The sequence below is a fragment of the Eschrichtius robustus genome, chromosome 12 (genome assembly GCF_028021215.1).
Source record: "Eschrichtius robustus isolate mEscRob2 chromosome 12, mEscRob2.pri, whole genome shotgun sequence".
In the NCBI taxonomy this organism is placed as follows: domain Eukaryota; kingdom Metazoa; phylum Chordata; class Mammalia; order Artiodactyla; family Eschrichtiidae; genus Eschrichtius; species Eschrichtius robustus.
In genome coordinates, this window is record NC_090835.1 from 25,906,875 (window position 1) to 25,931,829 (window position 24,955).

Consider the following 24,955-nt stretch of genomic DNA (forward strand, 5'->3'; position numbering starts at 1 on the left):
ACCTAAATCTGACATGGTTTGCTGTTGAATCAGACATCGGCTGTGAGCAAAAAAGAAAAGAAGGGGTCTTTGAAATATTCTTCTTTGAAAATACCCCAAATGAGCTTTTATTCTTGATTTTTGATCCTACTCCTATGGGAGTTTAAGCACGATGCAGACATTGGTTAGGCATTAGGTTTTAGACTTATTTCCTAAATTACTTCCTGAGTAAACCAATTAAAATTATAATGCACGTCTCCAGGAGAAAAGGGAAGGAGCCAAACTCGGTATGATTTTACCTCTTAGACGCTGCTTAACAACACTTTTCTCCTATTGCTTGGGTAATGAAATTCGGGCAGGTGGGAGCCAAATGAACAAACGGGCCCTCAGAAGCAGCCTGTCACCCCGTGCTCATAGGTATAATGCTACCTGATTATTCTCCAGGTCCCCATTTGGGAACTAGTGTGCAGTTTTCATAAAAACCACCATGTGCCTCCAATTCACGCAACATCTCTCCCTTCTCTGTAGCACCTGCCTTCTGAGACCTCAGGCATATGCTAGATATTGCCTCCCTGGATTGAGGTAGATTAGCCAAGGTTCCAAGCTTCTGTGGGAGAGGCAGTATGCGAAATAAAGTCTCAATCTTCTAGTTAGTCTCTGAGTTAAGATGGGCTTTTATAAAACCTTCCTAATGTGTCAGCCCACATCAGTGATTACACTCCGGGAATTTTTACCTTTACCTTGTAAAATCACATTTGCTTTCCCCTTAAAGCAGTGTTTCTCCTGGTTGGGTGTGAGGTTTTTATTAAGAATGCAGAATTCTGGGCTCTATTTCAGACCCAGAGGGATAAAAATAGGAATAATGTTCAATAAGGGCCCTAAATGATTCTGTAGTATGCTAACATTTGAGAACTATTGCTCTATCATTAGGAATTGCATTCACTTCCAAGTAACTGAAATGTAAATAAAGAACTAGTTTATTTCTCTTATTGCTTAAAGAAGTTCAGTGATAGGCAACCCAGGGCTAGTATGATGGCTCTGTGATATATTCAGAAACTCCCATTCTTAAGGTTACTTCATGGTATAAGATGGCTGCTGACCTCCTGCTGTTGTGTGTACATTGCAGCCAGGAAGCAGGAAGGAAGGGGAAATTGGGCAAAAAGACCTTTGTCAACTACTTGGCCTCCTTTAAAAGAGCTCTCCCAGAAGTCACATCTGTACATGTCATTGGCCAGAATTTATTCAGATGGCCACATGTAGCCACTCCAGAGGTACAGAAATATTGTCCTTAGCTGGGCATATTGATGCTCTAAGTAAAATGATAGTATTCTAATTAAGGAAGAAAAGAAAATGGATATGATATTGGGCAGCCATCTCTGCCAGAACTGCCTTACACCATCATACCATGGTGGTGTGGAAAGACTGTTTAATTTGGAGTACATCATTTTACTTACTGTCAGTTCATTTTGAACCATATGTTGGTTATGTTATGGAGAACACCAAAGGAAAACATGTTTATCATTTCTGTGGTCAATCATGCAGACATATTAGGAATTTACTTTATCTTTTTGTCTTCTTTTCCATCCATCTGCTAGTCTTTTTTTTTTTTTTTTTTTTTTCCCTTGATAAAGAAGCCCAAGAATCCATGCAAAACAGAGGGAGAGGATGAGGAAGCCAAGTTCAGAAGTGGCCCTACCATGTTTTAGCTGTGTGACTCTCAATGTGATGAGTGTAATGTACCACCTCCAGGCTGTGGGGAGGGTTCACAAGACCCTGTATATAAAAAACACTTCAGGCATAAGAGCAACTCAATAAAAAAATACGTTCCTTGATCCCTTCCTTCATTTGGACAGTGAAGGACAGATTGGTTCTAAATTCAGCCCCAAAATTCTGACTTCGTTGTTGGGTTCCCGCTCTAAGAAAATAGGAATGCTTTTGATATGGAAAATGTACCACCCCAAAATCTGAGCACTTTGCCATTAGGATTTCTCATTGTTGTAGGAACTGGTGGAATCCCCCTGCTTAAGTGTATGTGTAGGTGTAGAAGGAGACATGTACAAAACTGAGTGAAATTGAACAAGTTCTTTTGCCTCCTCTGGATCTCCTGGGGTGCCTGGCAATCCCATGGGTTGGCTGTTGAAGGAAAACACTTGGGTGACTCTAAAACTCTTCAAATGGGCTCCCTTGAACCAACAGCAGGGGCATCCCCTGAGAATTGGTTAGAAATGCAAATGATCGCCCTCGCCCCCCAAGGCCCCCTGAATTGGAAATGTGTATTTTAACAAGTCTTCCAGGTGGTTCTGGTGGAAGCTAACATTTGAGAATCACCGCTCTAAGTAAAGCACGTTTCTCTCCAACGAGGAGCCATTGACTCCCTGGCTTCCATCTCTGCTCAGGCAGAAGTGCTGCCAAATGTGCAGTTCCTTCTGACAAACCCAGTCTTTCCAGCTGGGCGAGGTCTTGCTTTGCAGACTTTATTTGCACACTGACTAAAGCTCTTACAAAGACTGATGTTATTGCCAAACCTCGCTGTTGGGAGTAACACTTTAAATAAAGGCCTTCAGCTATTTCGTTTTCCTAAGCCAGTTTATTGTGTTCAGGATGCTTTTGTTTGGAGGAAATGTACCTCGTGTGGCTACACCCAGCGCACAATCACAGGGCGTCTCTACTTGGGAATCTGTAAATGGAGCGAAGTTCCTAGCACATTCCGCAGACCTGCATTTGGAGAAATATACTCAGTATACACAGGAAGAAAAATCAAGTTATCAACCTGCCGGATAATAGCTGGGTAATGATCATCACTGACAAAGTTCTATTGGATTTGACTATTTACTTGTAAAAATTAACAAGTGAAACATGTTTGGGCTAAAATGAGCAATCTGCAGGGTTTTCACGGGTGGTGCCAATTTTCACTTCTGCAGTGCCAGGAAGTATACTAAATATTTTCCCCTTACTATTGGTATGATTGGTGTTTGTTCTGAGCTATACAGTAGTTTTATTATGGAAGACGCCAAAGCATTTCCGTGCATGTGGCATTTCCATGTTCAGCCAGAGACAGATTGGGAAAGAGAGCCGTTTCTCCCTCATTCCCATCTGTCTGCTAATCCCCTTTGCTCAATGAAGAGCTTGCAAAGTCCAGCTTCTAAACACCAGGAGGAGACACAGAAGCCACCATGAAGGGGGGTTATTTTTACTCCTGGACTTGAACAGGTTTTGAAGAGAACTGGACGTGGTAAAGGACCAACTCACTCTCCTGCCTCACAGCAAGTCAGATCACCTACCATGTGATATGGGGGTGATTTGGTAGGTTGTTAATTAAAAATTAGCTGATTTGGTTTGATAAACGGAGTATTTTAGCAGGTAACTTTTTAAGTCATCTGCCAAATTATTGGTTGCCTTGTGAGAAATTATGTTAGCACATTTTATATTGAAGGAGTTATGGGAATACTGGTAGAAAAGATGCATTTTCAGTGGTGGTGATGAGTAGGCTGCAATTATAGAAGGCAACACAAGATGTTGGGACTTCCCTGGTGGTGCAGTGGTTAAGAATCCGCCTGCCAATGCAGGGGACACGGGTTCGAGCCCTGGTCCGGGAAGATCCCACATGCTGCGGAGCAACTAAGCCCGTGCGCCACAACTACTGAGCCTGCGCTCTAGACCCCGCGAGCCACAACTACTGAGCCTATGCGCTGCGTCTACTGAAGCCCGCGTGCCTAGAGCCCGTGCACCGCAACTAGAGAAGCCACCGCAATGAGAAGCCCGTGCACCGCAACAAAGAGTAGCCCCCGCTCGCCACAACTAGACAAAACCCGCGCACAGCAACGAAGACCCAACGCAGCCAAAAATAATGAATAAATAAAAATAAATAAAAATTTTTTTTTAAAAAAGGCAACACAAGATGTCCAGCCAGGAAAGGTCTTCCACAAGAGTAGTCACTGCCTCTGTTGACTTAAGAATTCAGTCTTTAAGATGGATGTCAGCATACTGAGGTATTTATTTACCACCTAAATATCTCTAGAGCTCTCCATCACTGCCTCCCCCTTAGTCCAATCGTGTTGGGACTCCTTTATCCTCCAGTCTTAAAATGGCATGGAACCTCTCCATTCCAATCTCCAGGTGTGGCCCTTGCCCAAGATGGGGTAAGCAGGAGCCTTCTGTAAGGAAGTGGAATTGAGCAAAGCTAGTCAGTCTAGGGTGGACTCTTGAACAGGGCTTGTGTAAACTCAAGTCCTGTGGGAAACAGATCTGCAGAGAGGAAAGAATAGAGCAAAGGTAGAAGGACACCAGGCTTAGGGAGATGGTAAATCCCTTACTAATCACCTTGCATTGGAAGTTCCCATTTCCTCAAGAGGCCCTACCATACTGCTGGGTTTTTTGAGAAAACACTACATCTTTATAATAATTTACCTTTTTTTCCCCTGAAACCAAGCTAGCTTAAATCGCATTTTATCCCTTGCAACCTTCTTTCTTAGACCAATTATAAGTGGGGGGCTCCCCAGGTTTGGTCTCACTCTACAAGCCGACAGTGTTGCCCTACCTCTTAAAATGGAAGGAAGGCCAGGAAGATCTGGATTGTTCCATTTGGAGTATACCAGGCTGGACAATATACTTATTGCTGTGTATTCATATTATTTATTGTTATTGAGGGCCAAATGCTCTGTCTCCACTCTCGTTTACTTACCACAGTCATATGATGAGGATTCTGAGAGGTTTTGTTAACTTGCTCAGGAACACGGGGATGGGAAAGGACAGAGCCATGACTGGGGGTTCAGATCTACCTGGCCATGCTGCAAAGAAGGTACAGGGAAAACTCCAGCCTGGGTCAGCCTTGGACGGTAGCAGAGAGACCTTCCTTGTTCAAGGTACCAGTTCAGAAGATGACTGCTCTGGGCAGTGAAGAGAAGGGTGCGTGAGTGATGAGGGGTGATTGAGAGGAATGTCAGTGGAGCTCAAATCAGACTTTTTATGATCAAGCATCCACAGTGATTCATTTTATATTTTTAAATTTATTTTATTGAAGTACGGTTGATTTACAGTGTTGTGTTAATTTCTGTACAGCACAGTGATTCGGTTTTACATATATATCCATTCTTTTTCACATTCTTTTCCATCATGGTTTATCGCAGGATATAGTTTCCTGTGCTGTACAGTAGGACCTTGTTGTTTATCCACATAGCGATTCATTTTATATTAGCATTTGTCCCTAATGTTCTATAACCATAATGGGAGCTGTGAGAATGACAAAGTGATGTTTCCACAAGGCTTTTCCACCAGTCATTTTTTGACCTGGGAGGCAAAGCCCATTCCCCAAGACACAGGGACGGGGCCTGCTTCTTTATATACCTGGCCCTTACCTGGTGAGGCATATGGGGCACGAATCTAACGAGCACATAATGGTGTGCCAGTCTCTGATGGGCTCATCGCCAGCTTCTAACCCCAAACTAACTCATGATCTGGGCTTGTGTTTCTTCTCAGAGAGAGTGCCAGTAACCTGTGGGCTGCCTTCAAAACCCGGAACCATTGCTTCCCATCCTGAGACTTGGCTTCCTGCCAGGTGCCTCTAGGGAGGGGTTGCAGGGCCCTGGGACCCCAAAGCCGGCTAGTCTACAGCAAGAAGTCTGTTTATGTTTACCTTTGGGATTTGATTAAGAGGAGGATACACACGTGATGGTGAATGGTTACGATCATTTGTTATGAAAATAAGGATAGCTTACCCATCTTTTTTTAAGGCTTTGTTATCACAAAACCTTCTTCCTCTCTCTTCTAACCATTATGATTTCGTTTCTGGAGATCAAAGTAGACAGAGCTTTCGCAACTCTTCACCCCAGCATTCCCAGAACGTGTGGTCATATCCAAGGCTCCCCAAACTCAAGGGAATGTGACCACGTTTGTGGAGCGTAGCCAATATGCTGAATGTAGAGCCCCAAGTCTTCTGTCTTCTCCGTTTTGTTGAATGAATGCCATGTTTCACAAGAGTTGGTCATGATGCTGAGAGACAGTTGAAAAGTATTTTCCATGATGTCATCTCAGCTTGTGGGATTTTTTTTTTTTTGGCCTCTCCTATATAAAGCATACCTTCTGTTTTGGCCAGTTTTGTCCCCTAGTTTTACATACAGCTGGATGCTAGGATGTCTGTTTTCTTTTCTCAGGCAAAATTAGATGTTTGGTGCTTTCCCAGGTAGTTGTTAGGGTTGAATGAGCCTCAGAAATTGTAAGAATATGTCCTAACATCTGTAAACAGGAGCATTCTAGGATGTACAAAAAAAGTCACGTTAATGACAATTTTTAATTACACGCTCTGTATCCCGAATTCAGTGACTCTCTTTTTTTTTTTTTTTTTTTTCTGACAGATCTGAGCTGCTTCCTGTCCTTACAAAAAGCTTAAAACCTAGAGGGCTTTTAATGTAGGTGGAGGCTGAGGGACCCAAGAGTTCTCCGCGCGCCAAAGACTGGCGTTGACTCCAGCGCCAAGGCAGGCGCTGACACATCGCTTTGGCTAGGAAGGCAGGTTACATGCTGGAGACTCACAGAGAAAATGGTAAAGCCAGTTCTCGGGGGAGCCTGCCGAGAAAGCCCTACCCTCCGGGTTCACCAGCATGTTTGCCAGAATCTCTTTTTCTAGGAAAAGTTTGCTAGCTTTATTTTTCCCTTACAGAGAGAGGAAAAGCCCCAAGACATGGGTGATCTGTGGGACTCTTTCTTCAAGGATGAATTTCTCTGCTTGCAGTGAGAAACTCATGTGCCGTTGAGTTTCACGAAGGACGAGGGCAGCGGGAAGCAGATGTGTCCTGTTGCGGGAATCATCTCCCCAGGATGTGGGAGTGGGCAGGTGGTTTGAGTAATGGGTGAGTTATCTGTGTGCTTTCCATCCTTCAGGTTCACCAGTACTATAGCTGTCTCCCAGAAGAGAAAGTGCCCTATGTCAACAGTCCTGGAGAGAAACTTCGAATCAAGCAGCTATTACACCAGCTGCCGCCACATGACAATGAGGTAAGGGGCTAGAGGGGCCTTCGGAAGACTTTTCTTAGAACTTTCTGTGAACCGTTACCTTTTTCATAATCAGAATGCTGCGATCAGCGAGATCCCCAACGAAAAACTCTGGCAGTTTAGTTTAGGTTTTAGCTTCCTTAATTAGAACTAAAAGGAACTGTCGGACACCTTCTGGAGGGGGTTACCGAAAAGCAGAATCTCATTATGGAGTGGATTTGCCTCTGTGCCTGGCACTACTAGCTATTTGAGGTAACTGGGGAGCACTAAAATTTAAAAGTTCAAGTCCAGGTTTTGTTAGTTGAAGGACATACGATGCTGGTTGCCTGAGCCTGTAAGATGATTGAGATTCCCTGGGCAGTTCAAGTCCGGCACAAACTTTGAGACTCTCTTGAATTTTCAGCATCATTTCTTAGTAAATGAGTATGTAAGTTTTCCATCTTACACTGCAGGAGAAGTTACATGTCCAGATTTGCAGCTGTGAACATTTGTGTTTTTGTCGTTTCTAGTCCAACTTGCCAAGGCCACCCTTTATACTCTTGAAAGTATGACTCTCAGGCTGTCCTTTTTTCTGAACCCAGACACAGGGCAGTGTAAGCAGGCATTCATCGTCTTTGAACTCAAATTGATCCTAAAGGGAAATTTGTAAATACGCTTTTAAAAGATCATCATGCTTGGCAGGTTTAGATTTGCAAACTAGAAATTAATTTTCAAGTATCTGGTTTTTAAAAATAGTGATCCTACAGAATCACATTGTCTGCTTAACTCTGATTGTGATCTAAAGAAAAACATAACTTTAAGTTGAAAGGAGAAATTTAAAACCCCTTTAGAGAGCTGGACCCCAGCTTTTTACCAACTGCCCCCACCCATAAGCTCAGTCCCTGAGGAAATGAGTGAGTACTTTTTTAGTCTTTATCTTCCCACATTTGAATAAAAGGAATAAATCAAGAGCCTCAAAAGTGAATTTGAATAAGTAGAGCAAAAGCTTAAAAACTGAAGCAACTCCCTAGAAAGACAGTCACAATTCCCTTTCCTATTGTTTATTTCAGACTTCATAAAACACATTTAAATAATGCTTTCTCCTTTAAAGAAGAGAGCAAGCATTGTAACCTGATGACCAGTTAACTAATTTGGGATTGAAAATGTGGGTTTTTACAAGCAGGAGGGGTGTGCCTTTCTTTCAAAGCATGTCCATAAATTGTCAGTGGTGTAACCATATATTCTGGGCTGTTCAGGTCATTGCAGTTCTTTCTCCACATGAAGACTTTTTTTTTTTTTTTTTAACCTTTTTTTTTTACTTGATAGAGGGAAGTGATCTGTTCTTTTCTGCTTTTTAATGATTATTTCTGTTTATGGTTAACTGTGGTTTCATGAAAAGAGACCCTTCACATTTTGTCTTCCTGTTGGTGAGAATTGCTTACATGTGACCCAGTAGACAGATTTGCCCATTTGACATGGCCTTTTTAAGGACAGAGGGTGAATCTAAAGTAAATATTTGATCATTCTCTTTTTCACCCAGATTAGACAATTTTGATGTATACAGCTGCAGTGGTTTTCAAACTAGTCCTGGTTCAAAGGTTTCCCTTTAACCATCTGTAGGACAAATCATCGGGGCAAGTCAGTTAAACTTGCTGATGCTCAGTTTATTCTAAAGTAAGATGGGGTGGGATTAGAACCACGTTTCCCGAAGTGTAGCAGATCCATGACTTTGGTTGGTACATGGCCATGGCAATGAATAATATTGAACCACGTAATGCGAGACTCACTACCTTTTCAACTGCATTTCATTCCTTGTGACTGAGTTGTCAAGGGGGAAATTTTAGTTTGGGGGGAGCAGGTATCTCACACCTGTTAGTCTCCCTTTTTAAGTAACAGCATTAAGAACCTCCGTTTCAGAATCTCCGACAAGCAAAAGTAGCCAGCTAGAATCCAGCAATGTGGTTTTGTTTTCAGTCTCGTATTTAGTTTTATGGTCGCTCTGTTTTTCACAAGTGATATTGCTTTTCTGTTTTTAGTCATAATATACTTTCTTTTCAAGTAAATGTATTCAAGTAAAAAAAAGTGAGTCAGTTTTTAAAACAGTATTAAGTAAACAATAGTTCAAGATTATAGCAAAATTCCCAAGGTGTGCATAAATAAAAGAGAGAATGGGAAATAGCAGATTTGAATATCTTTAATGTCCCTCCCTTAATTCTGTGAGTTTCTGTGTCGGACAAGAAGGAAAATATCTTATGCAAGTTGATGCATTAACCAGAGCCCAGCGGGCAGTCCTCTCCCTCCTACACACAGATAAAACATGCAGGGACTTGCGTGAAGTAACACAGATAGCTCTGGACCAACTCCTCAGAATCACGCCTTTGGTTCCCATCTCATTTTGGGAAACAGAAGCTGTGAGCACGTTGACCACTATTCTGGCTCATTGGCCCGGAGCCATTCTTTGGTGTCAAGGATCGTTTCCATGGGCACATGGAGGTGAAAGTATCACGATCAATTTGAAGATCCAGATCACTTTGAAAGAAGGAGAAAGTCCCAGATCTTGACTAGCAGCAAAGCTATCCCAGATGGTATGGCTCTTAGTGTGGTGAGCAGAGTGGGACAGAGGATGAGGAACAGTTACAGACCATTGGCCTGCCCAAGAATGGGGCTCTGGAGTTCGGAGCCTCTAGGAAGCTCTTTTGATGGTCAGCAATCTCAGGTAGAGACTCACTTAAATAGCCCCCAGCCTGGTGGTGTTCAAGTGCCCACAAGGACTGTGAAACCAAATGGGAGTGTGTTTAATGAGCACAGTCTGAGGCCTGGGCTTCAGGAACCCTCAGGAGCAAGGGTGACCCCTCCATGCCATCCTCTGTGTCTGTCCAGGTTCGCTATTGCAACTCCCTGGATGAGGAAGAGAAGAGGGAGCTGAAGCTCTTCAGCAACCAGCGGAAACGTGAAAACCTGGGTCGTGGCAATGTCAGGCCCTTCCCGGTCACCATGACAGGAGCGATCTGTGAACAGGTGAGCGTGGATTCCGAGGCGTGCCGAGGGGATTGCTCTGGCATCCTTTCACTCATTCATTCAACAGTTATTTTACTGAGAACCTACTTTGTAGGCCTGGGGGATACAGCCGTGAACAAAAGATTTGAAAGCTTGATCTTGCCCTTGTAAGGAGTTCCGTTCTAGGGCAGAAGTCAGACAGTAACATAAATAAGATAGAAAAAATTCAGTGGGGAAGGGGGTTAGTGTTGGGAGTGTGCAGTGGTTGCAATTTTCACAGTAAAGTGACTGGGAAGGCCCCACAAAGACATGCAGGAACTGAGGGGGAGTGAGTCATGCAGATGGTGGAATGGGGTGGGGTGGCTAAGGGAACAACAAGTTCAAAGGCTCTGCGGCAGGAGCCGTTTCTGTGCTGTTTGAGGAACAGCAGGTTGGCAAGTGTGGCAGGGCAGAGGGGATAAAGAAGAGAATGAGTAGATGAAGTCAGGTTTCACAGAGGGTTGGGTAAGCCACTGGAAGGAGATAGGGAGCCACTGGAAGGATTTGAGCAAAGGAATGACATGATGGAATTACATCTCAAAATGAGTCCTTTAGAAAGTGGGATTTGCCTGGACCATGGGTCAGCCTCTTTCCCAGGGTCATCCCAGGACCAGTGCCATTTAAACAGGTGGTAAATGGTCATCTCCTTGGGTTTGAGGGTTCTTTAGCACAGTGCGTGAAGCCCCCTGCATTCTTTCTAGGACCTCACTGAGTCGGAAGTCTGGATTTGTTTTTTCTTTTGACTCTCCTGTGGAGTTCTCTGGGCATGGTGGAGGAGGGTTTTCAAGAAAGCAGGGTGGGAATCCAGCCTGCCTGGGTTCACCCTGCCCCACCTCTTGACCTCCAAAAGCCTTCTGGTGCTGATGGTCATATTTTGGACACGTCTCTTAGCCCTGCTGCTAAGAGAGTAGCCCCATCTAACTCCTTAAGCGCTTTGGGGACCCATTCACGTACTGAAAATATGCGAACTGGATTGGTGAAGAGAAGGCAAGATACTACCTGAGCGGAAGGGATACCATTTGGGGGCCCTTTTTGGGGATTTCAGAGGGATAGTGTGGGAAAGCGCAGGTGGATGGAATGGAGATGCTACTTATCAGGGGAGCCAAAGGACCACAGATTTGGCAGTGGGATGGGGTCTTCGTCCTTGACACCTGCCCCTGAGATGTAGGTGGTCAGAGGTTAAGATGTGAGATTCTGTGTGCTCAGTTCAGGGCCTCTGCCACTCTCGGGTCATTCTTGACCAGTCCAGGCGGACTTCCCTAAGACAATGGGAAGGTTGGGTGTTTCATGGGCAGGTGTCAAGAGTGGCATGGAAGAGTGACAAGAGCCTGGAGGCAGAAAGACATAAGATTGACTCGTGTTTCTGCCAGATGGCAGTGACCATGTTACTTTTCCTAATGGTTTTGCTGCAAAATGGGGATAACAAATGCCTAGGTCATAGAATCATGGTGAGGATTCAATGGGATTCTGTGTTGTTAAAGTAATTCGACAAGGAGGCCATTGGACTGGGGTGGCTCTAATGCCTCGGTAGCCTGTATCAGCAGACCAAAACCTAAACCAGTCAGGGTAGTGGAATCCAAGAAAAAGAAACTGAACAACCAATCGCAAGCAGCCAACCAGGCTTTCCCAAATAAGGGGACCGCTTTACCTCTAGTCCCTGAAATACTTTCCTCACTTTGCTTCCATGTCTTCTCTATAAAAATCTCTCCCCGGGTTCCTGTCCTTGGAGTGCCCCCAACCACCTTTAGTTTGATGCTTGCAGCCCAATTCGAATCAGTGTTGGAGCAAATAAACCGGAAAACTTGAGTGTGCCTCCGTTTCTCTTTTAGCAGTATGCATACCTCAGCTCTACCAACGTCAGCACAAAAGGCAGGGGTAGCATTTTCCATAACGTAATGTCTTTTCTTATGTCTGGTCACTTGCATGAATGAGGCCCCAGAGACTATTCCATGAGACCTTGACTTTATTTTCTATGAAGCATCACAACCCTTCTGATGGCCAAGGTGTGGGAAAGGTTTAGAGGTCACTTTTCTCCTCCTTGGACGTTACCCCCAGAGCTCAGCCACTCATGTGGAGCCGTAGTGCTGGACCCTCAGGCTGGGAACCTCAGGCCAACACCGTGGTCAGCAGAGAGCCTCCCGCTGGACCTGTTGCCTCACACTTGACTCCTCCCTCAAAGGCTGCACTGTATTCATTGTATCCCAAGCGCAACTGGAAGCGTGGGTCATCAGGGACTCTGCCTTGTTCCTTTCTGGGTAGGGGAAGGAACTTTGGAAATGAGTGAGAAGCTTAGGAAGGGGAGAAAGAAGACTCCGTAGTCTGGCTTTAGGAGTGGTACCTTTTCAATCGGGACTATGTAAAAAGATGGTAGGGGAAGCAGGCCAAAAGCATACCTGAAAGGCTTCTAGAGAAGATAGTTAAAGGTGGGCATATTTTTATGAACCCACTCCCCTACCATCCAAAGTGCAGACCTCCACGTCCTCCCAGGGGCCCTCCAAACCCCCTCCCCACTCACCCATCACCCAAACCCCACACAGTCTACTTCTAGCAGTAGTCCTGGCTGGGCCTCTGGAGGGAGTTGGCAGTATCTAAAAGATAATGAGACCTCCTGCTGGCAGACTTTTCCTTTCTCTCCCACCTTTGGGATTGCTTATTTTCTCAGTGACAGGATCTTCCTCGTGTTGGCCCCAGGAGGGGCAGTGGGGGAAGGACAAGAAAACGCTGCCTGCCTGTGTGTAGAGCAGGTAGCACAGTAACTGATTGGAAAGTAAGTGCTCAGTCACCAGCTGGTGATGCCGGCGGTGGTCGTGTATCCTTCCCGCGTGGCGCTGAAAGACGGGGCGCCGGTGTTCCTCCTACTGACGTTTCTGTTCGCCTCACAGTGCGGAGGCCAGATCAACGGCGGGGACATTGCTGTGTTTGCGTCGCGCGCCGGCCACGGTGTCTGCTGGCACCCACCCTGCTTCATCTGCACTGTCTGCAACGAGCTCCTGGTGGATTTGATCTACTTTTACCAAGATGGGAAGATATACTGTGGCAGGCACCACGCCGAGTGCCTGAAGCCGCGCTGCGCAGCCTGCGACGAGGTCAGACTCCGCTCCGCTCCCTGGGTTACACCATAGCCAGCACGTTGTCCTGTGGTTCCTGCATGGAAGAAAACCATAGGCCACTCCCCCCCACCCTCTTATATTAACCCTTTCAAAAATGAAGCCCCACCATCCCTCGTTGCTGGAATGTCCAGGACTGTGACCTGCTTTACTGAATGTGACAGTCTCATGGCCGCTAGGTGGGAAGACAGTTTCTAGGGCTGAGGACATTCCCAGGGGCACTAGGTCAGTTCAGAACTCTAAAAAAAAAAAAAGGCTTTATGCAACTTGAGATTTCAGGCCAAATCCCAGGAAGTAATCATCATCAGTAATAGTGTGTCATTTATCTTAAAATCTTGGGTTTCCTGAGATTCGATGGGACAGATTGGTTTGAGAAGACAAGAAAATGGGTAGCATGATTTGATTCTCCCACAATTTACAAAAGGTCTGATGAGGATTCAGGGGGCCGATGGCTACTCCGTCTGGATACCTCTGCCCCACACTCTAAGAGGTACTTGAATTTGCTTTTCCAAGTCAGAAAGCAGTCCGGACACAAGGTTCATACCTGGTGTTTTCTCCCAGCAGAAGCACACCTAGGTGTGATCTGGGAGCTGAAAGATAGAAAACCTGGTTTAGCTTAAAAGTTGGGGGCAGAAAGGAGAATGTTCTAAACCTGACCGATTTTATGGGACAAATTAGGGGAAAGATCTTGGACAGGGGGTTTCTTCCTGCATAAAGTAGGTTTTTGGTTCTTTCTGACCCTATAACCAGCAATGTGGGACCCTGAAAATAACACTCCTCTTTTTCATCCAGAGTCCACTATTACCATGGGCATTTCTTCCTTAAAAGCTGCCGATCAGAGACTCACTCTTCTAGGAGGAAGTCAATTGGCCTTATCTAACCTGGATTCTAATGCTACCAGTGATATTCAAAAGAGACCCTCTGGGCAGGTAGTTGGTCCAGTTCTAGTGATTCTGGGCAGTCCCTTTACCTGTCTGCCTCAGTTTCCACATCTGGAAATGGGTGCTCATGATACTTAATATTATCTAATGGCAAATAGAATAGGATGATTAAAGTGTTTTGAAATTTTTGCTTATTGAGGTCTTATTCATACAGCATAAGATTTACCCTTTTAACGTGTACAATTCAGTGGTTTTTAGTATATTCACAGAGTTGGACAACCGTCACTACTGCCTAATTCCAGATCATTTTCATCATTGAAAAAGAAACACCAGATGCATTAGCAGTCACTCCCCTTTTCCCCTCCCTCTAGCCCCTGGCAACCACTAATCTAGTCTCTGTCCCCATGAATTTACATATTCCAGACATTTCATATAAGTCGATTAATGCAGCATATGACCTTTTGTGTCTGGCTTTGTTCACTTAACACAGTGTTTTTGCGGTTAACCCGAGTTCTAGCATGTATCAATACTTTGCTTTTCATGCCTGAGTAATAACCAGTTGTGTGTATGTATCACATTTTGTCTAGCCATTTACTAATTGATAGACATTTACATTGTTTTCACTTTTTGACTATTATGCACAATGCTGCTATGAATATTGATATACAGGTTTTTGTGTGGACATATATTTTCTGTTCTCTCGAGTATATACCTAGGAGTGGAATTGATGGGTCATATGGTAGTTCTGTGTTTGACTTTTTGAGGGAATCTAAACTGTTGTCAAGAGGAGCTACACCATTTTACATTCCCACTATCAATGAATGAAGATTCCAGTTTCTCACATTCTCCTCAATTCTTGTCTGTCTTTTTCATTATGGTCACCTTAGTTGGTATGAAGTGACATCACGTGGTGGTTTTGATTGGCTTTTCCTTAATGGCTTATAACGTTGAGCATTTTTTTAAATGTATTTATTGGCTATTTGCATATCTTCTTTTTGGGAGAAATGTCTAGTCAAATCTTTTGCCTATTTTTTCACTTGGGTGATTTTTCTTTTTCTTGTGGCTTTGTAAGGGTTGTTTATATATTCTGGATACTAGTCCCTTATCAGATATGTGAATTGCAAGTATTTTCTCCCATTCTGTAGTTATATTTTCACTTTCTTGATGATGTCCTTTGAAGCATGAAAGTTTTTTATTTCAGTGAAATCCAACTTCTATTTTTTCTTTTGTTGTCTATGCTTTTAGTAGTCATAGCTAAGAAACCATTGCCTAATTGCCTGATCCAAGTTCATGAAAATTTACACCTCTGTTTTCTTCTAAACGTTTTATAGTTTTTTTCCTCTTACATTTAGGTCTTTGATCCCTTTTGAGTTAATTTTTATATGTGGTGTGAGGTAGGGGTTCAAATTCATCCTTTTGCATGTGGCTATTCAGTGGTCCCAGACAGATTTGTTGAAGAGACTATTCTTTCTTCCATCAAATGTCCTTGTCACCCTTGTCAGTAATCAACTGGCCATAAATGCTTGAGCTTATTTCTGCCTTGATTACTGTAGTCTGCAGTAAGCTCTTAAATCTGCGCTTTGAAATTGTAAAAAACTCTGTCTTAGGGGTCAAAACACAAATGCTTCTGAGGGCTAGACAGTTATCGTAAATGAAGGTGGCTCATTTTAAGGTAACAGTGAGTGGTGAAAAAAAATGACAAGCTACAGAACTCATCACTCATCTGAAAGCAGCAACCCCTCTTATTGTTGCCATGCAAGAATGTGTAGCACACATTGCCAAACATTGTATTTTCAAAAGAGAAACCAGGATTCCAGGTGTTTATATGACATTTCTCATTTTAAAAAAATATTGTATATAAGCCAGATTAAATCGATATGGCCAGAGTGCCCATGAGCTGTCAGTGTTTAGTCCTGCTTTATATTCTTTAGGGTAGAATGTTCTTTGTCTTTATACAATGTGGTTAAAGTAATCACCGGCCAGGCCAGAAACTGTGTAATTGTGCTTTAGGAAAATCCACACGTGGGAACTGATATAGATAGAGAATAAACATATACATATAGATTTTCTGTTTAATAATTGGTGGACAGGACCTATTTTCCTACCCTTCCAGTTTGGGGCCCTCATAGCTTTCCTCCTTTCAAGTACATTCTCATGGCTGGCTCTTATCCACTGACCATTTGGCTTCTCCATCTCCAGATCATCTTTGCAGACGAATGCACAGAAGCTGAGGGGCGACACTGGCACATGAAACACTTCTGCTGTTTCGAATGCGAGACAGTGCTGGGCGGCCAGCGCTACATCATGAAGGAGGGAAGGCCCTACTGCTGCCACTGCTTCGAGTCCTTGTACGCAGAATACTGCGACACCTGTGCCCAGCACATAGGTGAGGCAACTCTTGGTGCTCAGCTTGGTCCTACTCTGACTGGATCTGCTTTGTGTCTGGTATAGTTAGAATCCCTTTGGTCGCAAGTGATAGAAACCCAACTGATACTACCTTAAGTGACAAAGGAAACTTCTTGGCTCACAGTACCAGAAAAGCCAAGAAGGAAGTTGGTTTCAGGTAAGGATGGTTCAAGGATTCAAAGTCTGGTTCTTTTTTTCCCCCTCTGTGTCTCAGCTCAGCTTGCTTTCTCTTGGCATCATTTAGAAGCAAGCTGCCTTCGCAAGGTGGCCAAGATGACCCCCCAGCTATATTTAGTCTTAGCACTGGTATTCTCTAAAAGGATGGGATCGTGTCTTTTCCAATATCCAAGTCAGGTCCTCCAAATAGGAATGCTGTAGCCCCTCATTTGGTCATCTGTTCCACCCTGGAAAGAGAAGAAGAGGGAGTTCCCATTGGTCTGCCTGAATCATAGACCCACCCCCCAAGGTATACAGTCCCACTACCAAAGGGAGGAGGAGAGGTCTCAGAGGAAAATATGAGGGGAAAATATAAACAGATGTCTTCCACAGCCTCCTCGGAAAACCTCGGGGGTCAGCAGAAGGAGGAAACAAAGCAGTCCTCTTGGTAGGAAGAGATAGTCAAGGAAACCAAATGGTTTCTGGCATGCATGTCTTTGAAAAAAATCAGCAAAAGCTGACCCAGCCAAAACCAAAGTGAGAGAACCTCAAATAGCTCGGAAGCTATAAACTCCGCAAAGAAGTGGCAGATCTGAGATGGTGAAAATCATTTTCCCTTTTCAAGTAACTGATTTGTTCAGCCCTTCAACGCTCTTCCCGATCATGCTGCATCTGTAGCTTCTTATTCAGCTTTCTTGTTCTGGCACCTTGAGAATGAGCTGCCCTTTAAAAAGAAGATCAAATGTTGGCAGCGGGTGAATGTCTTTGAGACCAGCAGCCTGATCTCCCTGTGGCTTGTGCAATTCCAAGAAATCTGCTCGGAGGCTGCCAGCTTCTTACCTGTAGTTGGGAGATACGGAGATAATCAGTTTGAGAGCCTGTTGTGCCCCGCTTGGAGGCATCTGCTGTGTGCTTAGTGGTCCTTTGTCGTTGAGTCCATCCCGTGGACTCAGGCCCACTTCTGTGGAGCCCTTCTGCGCTGGAGTCCCTGCCAGGCCCAGGGTGGAGCCTTGCTGTGCCGACCTTGGTCCAGCAGCGTTCCCTTCTGGGGGCTGGGGTGTTGCGAAAATGCATTTCTGATGCATTTCTCACAAGGTCAAAGAGGTTAAACAGACATACTTCCCTTTATTCTAAGCGCTACAAAATGAGCTTGATTTGGACAGGTGGTGGGGCAGGTGAGGAAGGGCGAGGGGTGGGACTCGATCAGGGGAAATGGTGTGAGGTGCTGACCCAGCACTGCTCACTGTGGCTTCTGGGTCTGCAGGGAGGTGCCTGCTCAGCTGAGAGAGGCTGAGTATACAGACAACTTACCTGTGGCAACCATACCCCCTGCTCGTTAGTATTTCTATTTCTTCTGTCCCTTTCCATTGAGGCTTAAAAGCCTCTGCAGAAACTGCCACTTAGGATTTTTGCTCAGTAGCTTGGACGAGAGAAAATATGTCACCGCAGCATGTACACCTCAGAAGTTCCCTCTGTTTTCTTCTGTTTCTGTCTTGTTTTTAGCTTTGATTGGCATTCCCTTCTCCTTCCCTCTGAAAGCCATAAAAAGGCATCAATGCTTTATCAGAAAAGGGGACCACTGTGGCCTGCAGTATTATCACCGCTGTGGTTAAAATGCTGTCCCTGATTTTCCTTTTCCTAAATCCACTTTTCTGTACAGCATACTTTTCTTGCAACAGAGAAAGGGTATGCTCTGTATATCACACGTACCGCAGTGTCTGGGTGCTTTGCTCTGACCGTATTATCCAAGTATTCCCTATTTATACAGCCACTCAGTGCGGACCCTACAGCAGGAAGCCGTTGCCAGGGCAACGGTACTTTTGCCTGCTCACAGCAGAGTAAACAGTCCTATAAACATACCGAGGCTGTAGCAGCAGTAGACACATACACCCTCAGAGAAGTACTTAAAGGGCTTAGGGAGGGAATAAAAAAGGAACGCTTAGATGTGGAATGGCCGAGCCCTTTTCCAGATGTTTAGAGTTCAGGAGCAGTTCAGAGCACCATCTGACATCGTTGATGTTTATCAGGGGCCACGTTTCACTGCCTGCTGGGCCGCTTTGGAACATGCCTCCCCCTCCACTCTCCCTACCACGGCCCGGCCTTCTGTGAGGCCCCCATCCCCAGAACTAGGCCCCCGCTGCCGCATCTGAGTATGTTTCCTCGCAGAAGCACAGAGAGGCAGACGGTGGAGGAACAGCCCGTAGGAACTGGACTTGCTGCACGCCTCTGACAGGCAGTGGATAAGGCTGCAGCTGCTTGGGATGCTGGGCTGAGTTGGAGCTCACAGTGAGGACCCAGGGCAGCTGGGATGTCAGTGGAAGCTCTCTGGAGGAGAGGGAACAGGGGAGAGGGGAGGGAGGACCGAGCCAGCCTCAGAGTTCTTTCTTGGACAGCATCCAGGTAGCGGCCCTCAGAGCAGAGAGGGAGACAGGCATTGAGACCTAATAAAAACTCAAGAAGAGGGCTGGGAAGAGGTAGCAGAGCACTCACTGCATCTTAACTCAGTTAGTTCTCAAGCAACCCTCTGAAGTAAGTACTATTATTATCCCTGTCTTATTGTGGAGAAGACTCAGGCACAGAGACATGAAGCCATTTGCCTAGGGTCACACAGCCCAACAGCGGCCCAGCCAAGATTGGAACCAAGCTGACGGGCTTCAGCATGTTTACAACCAGCTGGCATGGCATGGAGCTGCGATTTGAACCCGCGTTTGTCTGAGTCCTGATGCCTCACTCTTAACTACCAGGGAGTTCGGCCTGCCTGTGCTGCCTGCCCCTGCTTCCCCCGGCAGCCTGACGGAGGAGGGAATGTTTTTGGAGGCCCAGCTTTGGGCCTGCTGTCTCTAGCCTCTCCCCTGCCAGTTCTCACTCCTCCTGGGAATGCGGTGCTGAAAGGGAGTCGATTCAGTGTCCCTCTGATCTTGGAGTGACCCTTGTGGTTGCTCCTGTCCTGCTAAAAATCCCCTCTTGGTCCCTAGGGCCTGACTCCTGAATAAACAGAGACCCCTTAGTTTCAGGGAGGAGCTCCTAGGAGAAGAATTTACCTTATGCTTCTCTCTCCCTGGGCTCCAGGGACATAAAGGGAAGTGAGGGGTACATAGGGACGGCCCGGAGAGGCTGCTGTGCCATTTGCCTTTTGTTCTTGCCCTTCTCCTCTCCCCTGCTTCTTGTTCACAGCCTCTCCAGACAATTATCTAGAGGCTACTCTTGGAAAGTTCAGACTCGGGACTCTCAGCCACCAAAGGTGAAAGTTCACATTGGTACTGCCTTTCGGGAGAGACGTTGATCGCTAGACATCAGGGTTCTTGCAGAGGTCCCTTCCCATCCCACAGTCATGCTGGGTCTGCATTTTCAGCAGGCTCTCCCTACGGGAGGTTGGGAGGCGGGACCCACAGCTCCCAGCTCCCATTCTGCCCGTTTAGCAACTGCTGTCAAAAGAGAGTCTCCCTGTGTGGCTCTCTTAGCAACAGTCCCAGGTGACTCTCCCTTTGGCCTGGTGCAGGTCACGTGCCCACCCTTGAACTAGTAACTGGGCTGGGAGATATGGTGTTTTTACTGGCCAGTGCTGGTCCAGGCGTGGCTTTAGCCCCCACCCAAAGCTCATGGCCCAAGGGTGGCAGGGAGATGGTGTCCCACAGGGAAGTTAAGTCCTGTAACCAGAAGAGGGCAGAAGAGTCTCTGAGACACAAGAGGGGCTATGGGAGCGTCCCAGAAGCAGGTGTAACAATATTATGTAAACGAGACACAGCCCAGGCACGGGACAGAAGTTACGCAAAGGATATATGCATGCTTATGGTGAGGTGATGTCTTTGACAGACTACATCCAGGTTTTTCCTTACCATGAGCTGAAGTCCACTTTTTTCCTCTCCACTAAACTGCTAAAGTAATTACCCTTTGGAATGCCAGACACTGGTGATGGAATTCAATTCATTCATCCATTCCACACATGAAGAGCCCCTATGATGTACCAGGCCATGTTCCTGGAGATACCCCAGAAACTTCATCGTACAACTTCACGTTTAGTAATTAACACATGCACATATGTAGTGGCTCAATGTCAAGCAGTGTTCATGCTGTGAAGAAAATACAGCAGGTAAGGGTGGAGAGTGGTGGAGGGTAGCTTTTAGGGTGAACAGGAAGACTTCTCCATGGAGCTGCTATTTGAGCAGACCCCTAAGTAGACTGAAAGAGGTGATCATCGAGGTGATGGTTAGGAACAAGACTTCCTGGGTATAGATCTCGTCTATGATTCCTAGCTTCTTTACATTAGGCAAGTTATTTAACCTCCTCTGCCTCTGTTTTCTCCTCTGAAAAATGGACGTAATATTAGAAACCTACCTCATACAGTTGAGAGGTTAAGTGAGTTTACATATACGCAAAGCACTTAAAGCAGTGCTTCTCACACCCTAGTATCATTATTGCTGTTTATCTGGAGGAACGTGCCCCAGGCAGAAGGATTCATGGATAGGCCATTTGGATTTAGTTTCTCTGCACTCAGAGCAAATGAGTTAAGAAGGACCTGACTGGGTAGAACAAGGGGGCTGTCATAGTAGGACATGACTACTGTTTACACGGGGGCCTGATTGTTGATTTATTGACATTTTATTCTGCTGCATCTGGAAGCCTGAGCCAAACCAGGGTGCTGTGTGTTTTACGTCGTAATGTAATACTCTGAGCAGCTCGTCAGCCTCTTCCATGTCTCTTCTTTTCCCAGGAATCGACCAAGGTCAAATGACCTACGACGGCCAACACTGGCATGCCACTGAGACCTGTTTCTGCTGTGCTCACTGCAAGAAGTCCCTCCTGGGGCGGCCATTCCTCCCCAAACAAGGCCAGATCTTCTGCTCACGGGCCTGTAGTGCCGGGGAGGACCCCAATGGCTCTGACTCTTCTGATTCAGCCTTCCAGAACGCCCGGGCCAAGGAGTCCCGGCGCAGCGCCAAAATCGGCAAGAACAAGGGCAAGACAGAGGAGCCCATGCTGAACCAGCACAGCCAGCTGCAGGTGAGTTCCAACCGGCTGTCGGCTGACGTGGACCCCCTGTCGCTGCAGATGGACCTGCTCAGCCTGTCCAGCCAGACACCCAGCCTCAACCGGGACCCCATCTGGAGGAGCCGGGACGAGCCGTACCATTACGGGAACAAGATGGAGCAGAGCCAGTCGCAGAGCCCCTTGCAGCTCCTCAGCCAGTGCAACATCAGAACTTCCTACAGTCCGGGAGGGCAAGGGGCCGGGGCCCAGCCCGACATGTGGGCCAAGCACTTCAGCAACCCCAAAAGGAGCTCGTCGCTGGCCATGAAGGGGCACGGTGGCAGCTTCATCAAGGAATGCCGAGAAGACTATTACCCGGGGAGGCTGAGGTCCCAGGAGAGCTACAGTGATATGTCCAGCCAGAGCTTCAGCGAAAACCGAGGCAGCATCCAAGTCCCCAAATATGAGGAGGAGGAGGAAGAGGAAGGGGGCATGTCCACTCAACAGTGTCGGACCCATCATCCGATCAGTTCACTGAAGTATACCGAGGACATGACGCCCACAGAGCAGACCCCGCGGGGCTCCATGGAATCGCTGGCCCTGTCTAACACAACAGGTAAGTTCTGTTTACCTGGAACACGGCGAGCGGACTCTCGGGGTGACCTGATGCCAGTCCTCAAGATTTTCGCGTTGTGCCCGCCATGTGCTCTCATCCACCGGGTCGTTGAGGAAGGTGAACCCAAGTGTCGATGGCTTCTGTCTTTGACTAGATTCCCTTTAAGCAGAGCCTGAGGCAGGGATTAGGGTGCCTGTGACGTGTTGAGGACATGCTCCCAAGGAAGGGGAGTGAGGGAAACAGGGTAGGGCAGGGGGAGGAGCCATGTGAAGAATGATGTCTGGGCTGGAGTCTAGCTTCAGCCTGAGCCCACAGGGGGCTCTGGAGGATGAGTTGTACCATACGGTTGGTTCCTTCTTGGGACAAAGGGGCTGACATTTTGCATCACCGTGTCAGTCATTGGCCCTGGGCTGCTGGAGAGTGACCTGGAGATAAGGATGTGGATGTGGGCATGGGGGCAAGACAGCTCCTGTCAGCCAAAGGCAACATTGAGGAGAAGGGGTGGCTGTGAGCTGGAGGGGGTACTCATGAAACGGGGTGCTGTCTGGGACATCAAAGCATCCATGACAGCTTCTATGGCTGTTCTGAACCCCAGTATCTCATTAGGTAGCTGGTTTTAATGGGTAGATAAAGATGAAAGAAATGGGGATGGACAAGGAGAAGGCAGGCAGGCTGAGAAGGACAGAAGTGTTGGGAGAGACAGACAAACAGACACTCCATTGACTGTTCTGGCCAACCAAATTTTCCAGCTGTTTTCCGTACATGTGAAGACAGTGTCATTGTCCTCTAAGATGGCACTACTCAGAGTGTAATCTGAGGATCAGGGCTGTCCGCAGTGCACCCCGAGATAAGTACTGAAGTTGAGAGTGTTTAGAAACTCTTAGAGCAGGCTGACATTGCTGTGACATCCAAGTTCACATCCAGTGGGCTCGTCTTATGGGTCCAGGTGCAGACCACTCAGGGTGTTGCAGACCCACGGGCGAGTTGTCTGTGGCAAGTGCTGGGTATCAGTCCTGCTCAGGTGGGTCACATATCAGGCTGCCACAATGGACTGAAAATTAAAAAACTGGTCCTTCACTACAGATAGCTTGGGAAATGCTGCTCTAAGATGCACTAAGTGTCTCTGCCCCTTGTTGGCAGGACACCGAGGAGGGAGATGCACTTCTATCCCTTACAGTAGAGATTCCCAGAGCCTAATGTGTCTGTCTGAGTGGAGATTGTGACAACCTGATGCACATCAGCCCTGGATGGAGGGACGGCCACCACTCAGCTCCAGCTGGTGGTTGCCACTTGCAGGGATGTTTATTTATTCAACTAAGAGTGATAGAGCTCTTGCCATGTGCCAAACATTGTTCCAAGCACTTGATAAATATTCGCTCACTTAATTAAATCATCACAACCCTTTGAAAGGTACTCTTAAAATTCTCACTTCAGAGTTGAAGAAACTGAGGCACAGAGAGGTTGAAGGACTTGCCCTAAGTCACCCAGCTTTTAAACAGGGATTTGAACTTCTGCATGTGACCCCAGAGCAGTGCTCTTAATCACACCAGGGTACCAACCTAACCTGAGCCCCATGCTGTCAAATCTTCCAGTTTTTCCAAAGAACTTAAAAATGTGGATTTTTTTAAAATGTGAAACCTATTGGAACTCTCTGCTGGACAAGCAAAACGTGTCTCTGAGTTGTAGGATATCTGTGCGGTGCGTTTTTAATTTTCATCCCCCTCCGATGCTTTCACAGCTGGGTTCTCTTTTGTCCTGGAGGACAGATAGCAGATATCCTTACCCCCATGTTTCAGATGACAAAAATGAGGCCTTGGTGACTAAGCACTTTGCCTGCTGTCATAGAAGTGAGCAATTAGTGCAGAGTGACGACCACCTGGCTTCCAGCCCAGTTTGTGCTATTCTCGGAAGATTTATATTCTATAATTATTTAAGAGGCCAAGAGATAAATGTGTAGCTCAGACTTTGAAGCAGAGTTTCTCAAAGCTAGACCACCTGCCTGAGAATCATTGGCTGCTTGATTGAAACATGGACTCCAGGGCCTCCTCCCCAGGCCCGGTGTATCAGACCCAGTAGAGGTGGGGTCCAGGAACCTGCATTTTTACCAGCTCCCTGCTGGTGCTGGTGCGACCACTGTCTGAGAGCAGTTGTTCCTGGGTTTGTCTGTTCTGATTTTATTGTCCTCACGCTGTAACTTAGGAGGAGATCTAGGGCTTGGAGAATGTTGGAAAGGCCACACGGGTACGTTTGAAGAACACGCAGTCTCCGATCCTAAGGAAGAGGCCGGGTTGTTTATCCTTGAGATTTTCTACAGATCCTTGGGCAAAGCAACAAATGCCCCTCTGTCACTGAGATTTTTGGAAAGCAGCCCTGAACCATGTCTGATAGAGCTGAGAAAAGTTGCTCAGATCAGCACTGTCTGATACGGTAGCCACAAGCCACATGTGACTATTGAAATTTGAGTTAATTGAAATGAAAGAAAATGAAAATTTTAGGCCCTCAGCTGCACGAGCCACATTTCAAGTGGTCACTAGCCATGAACTGAATTTTAAATTTCTTTTCATTTTAATCCGTTTCACTTTCAATAGCCACGTATAGCTAAGCTAGAGGCTACCCTATGGACAGCACAGATGAAGGAAGTGAGCTGTTAGGACGGGCACAGTTTCAACCCCATTATTAGTCTCTTTGGAAGTTCTCTCATGAGCTCTGGTTTTTCAAGTTCTAACCTAACGGTTTGGAGTACCAATTCTGGAGTTACACTCCCTAGGTTCACATCCAGCCCTCATCATGTAGGAGCTGTGTGGCCTTGAGCAAGTTGCTTAAATTCCGTAAGGTTCAGT

At 46.2% G+C, this 24,955-nt stretch overlaps 1 protein-coding gene across 3 annotated transcripts in view; it reads left to right on the plus strand.

The window, feature by feature from the left end:
- PRICKLE2 (prickle planar cell polarity protein 2) overlaps positions 1–24,955 on the plus strand; it is a 338,378-nt gene that overhangs the window by 268,995 nt on the left and 44,428 nt on the right. For all 3 annotated transcript variants that reach the window (XR_011075654.1, XM_068557619.1, XM_068557621.1), the window contains 5 exons: positions 6,856–6,969; positions 9,826–9,963; positions 12,864–13,067; positions 16,169–16,355; positions 21,243–22,115. Coding sequence is in view for 2 of the 3 variants with exons in the window: in XM_068557619.1 (XP_068413720.1) it covers positions 6,856–6,969; positions 9,826–9,963; positions 12,864–13,067; positions 16,169–16,355; positions 21,243–22,115 (1,516 nt within the window). In the remaining variant the exon portion in view is untranslated. The remainder of the gene's footprint in view (positions 1–6,855; positions 6,970–9,825; positions 9,964–12,863; positions 13,068–16,168; positions 16,356–21,242; positions 22,116–24,955) is intronic.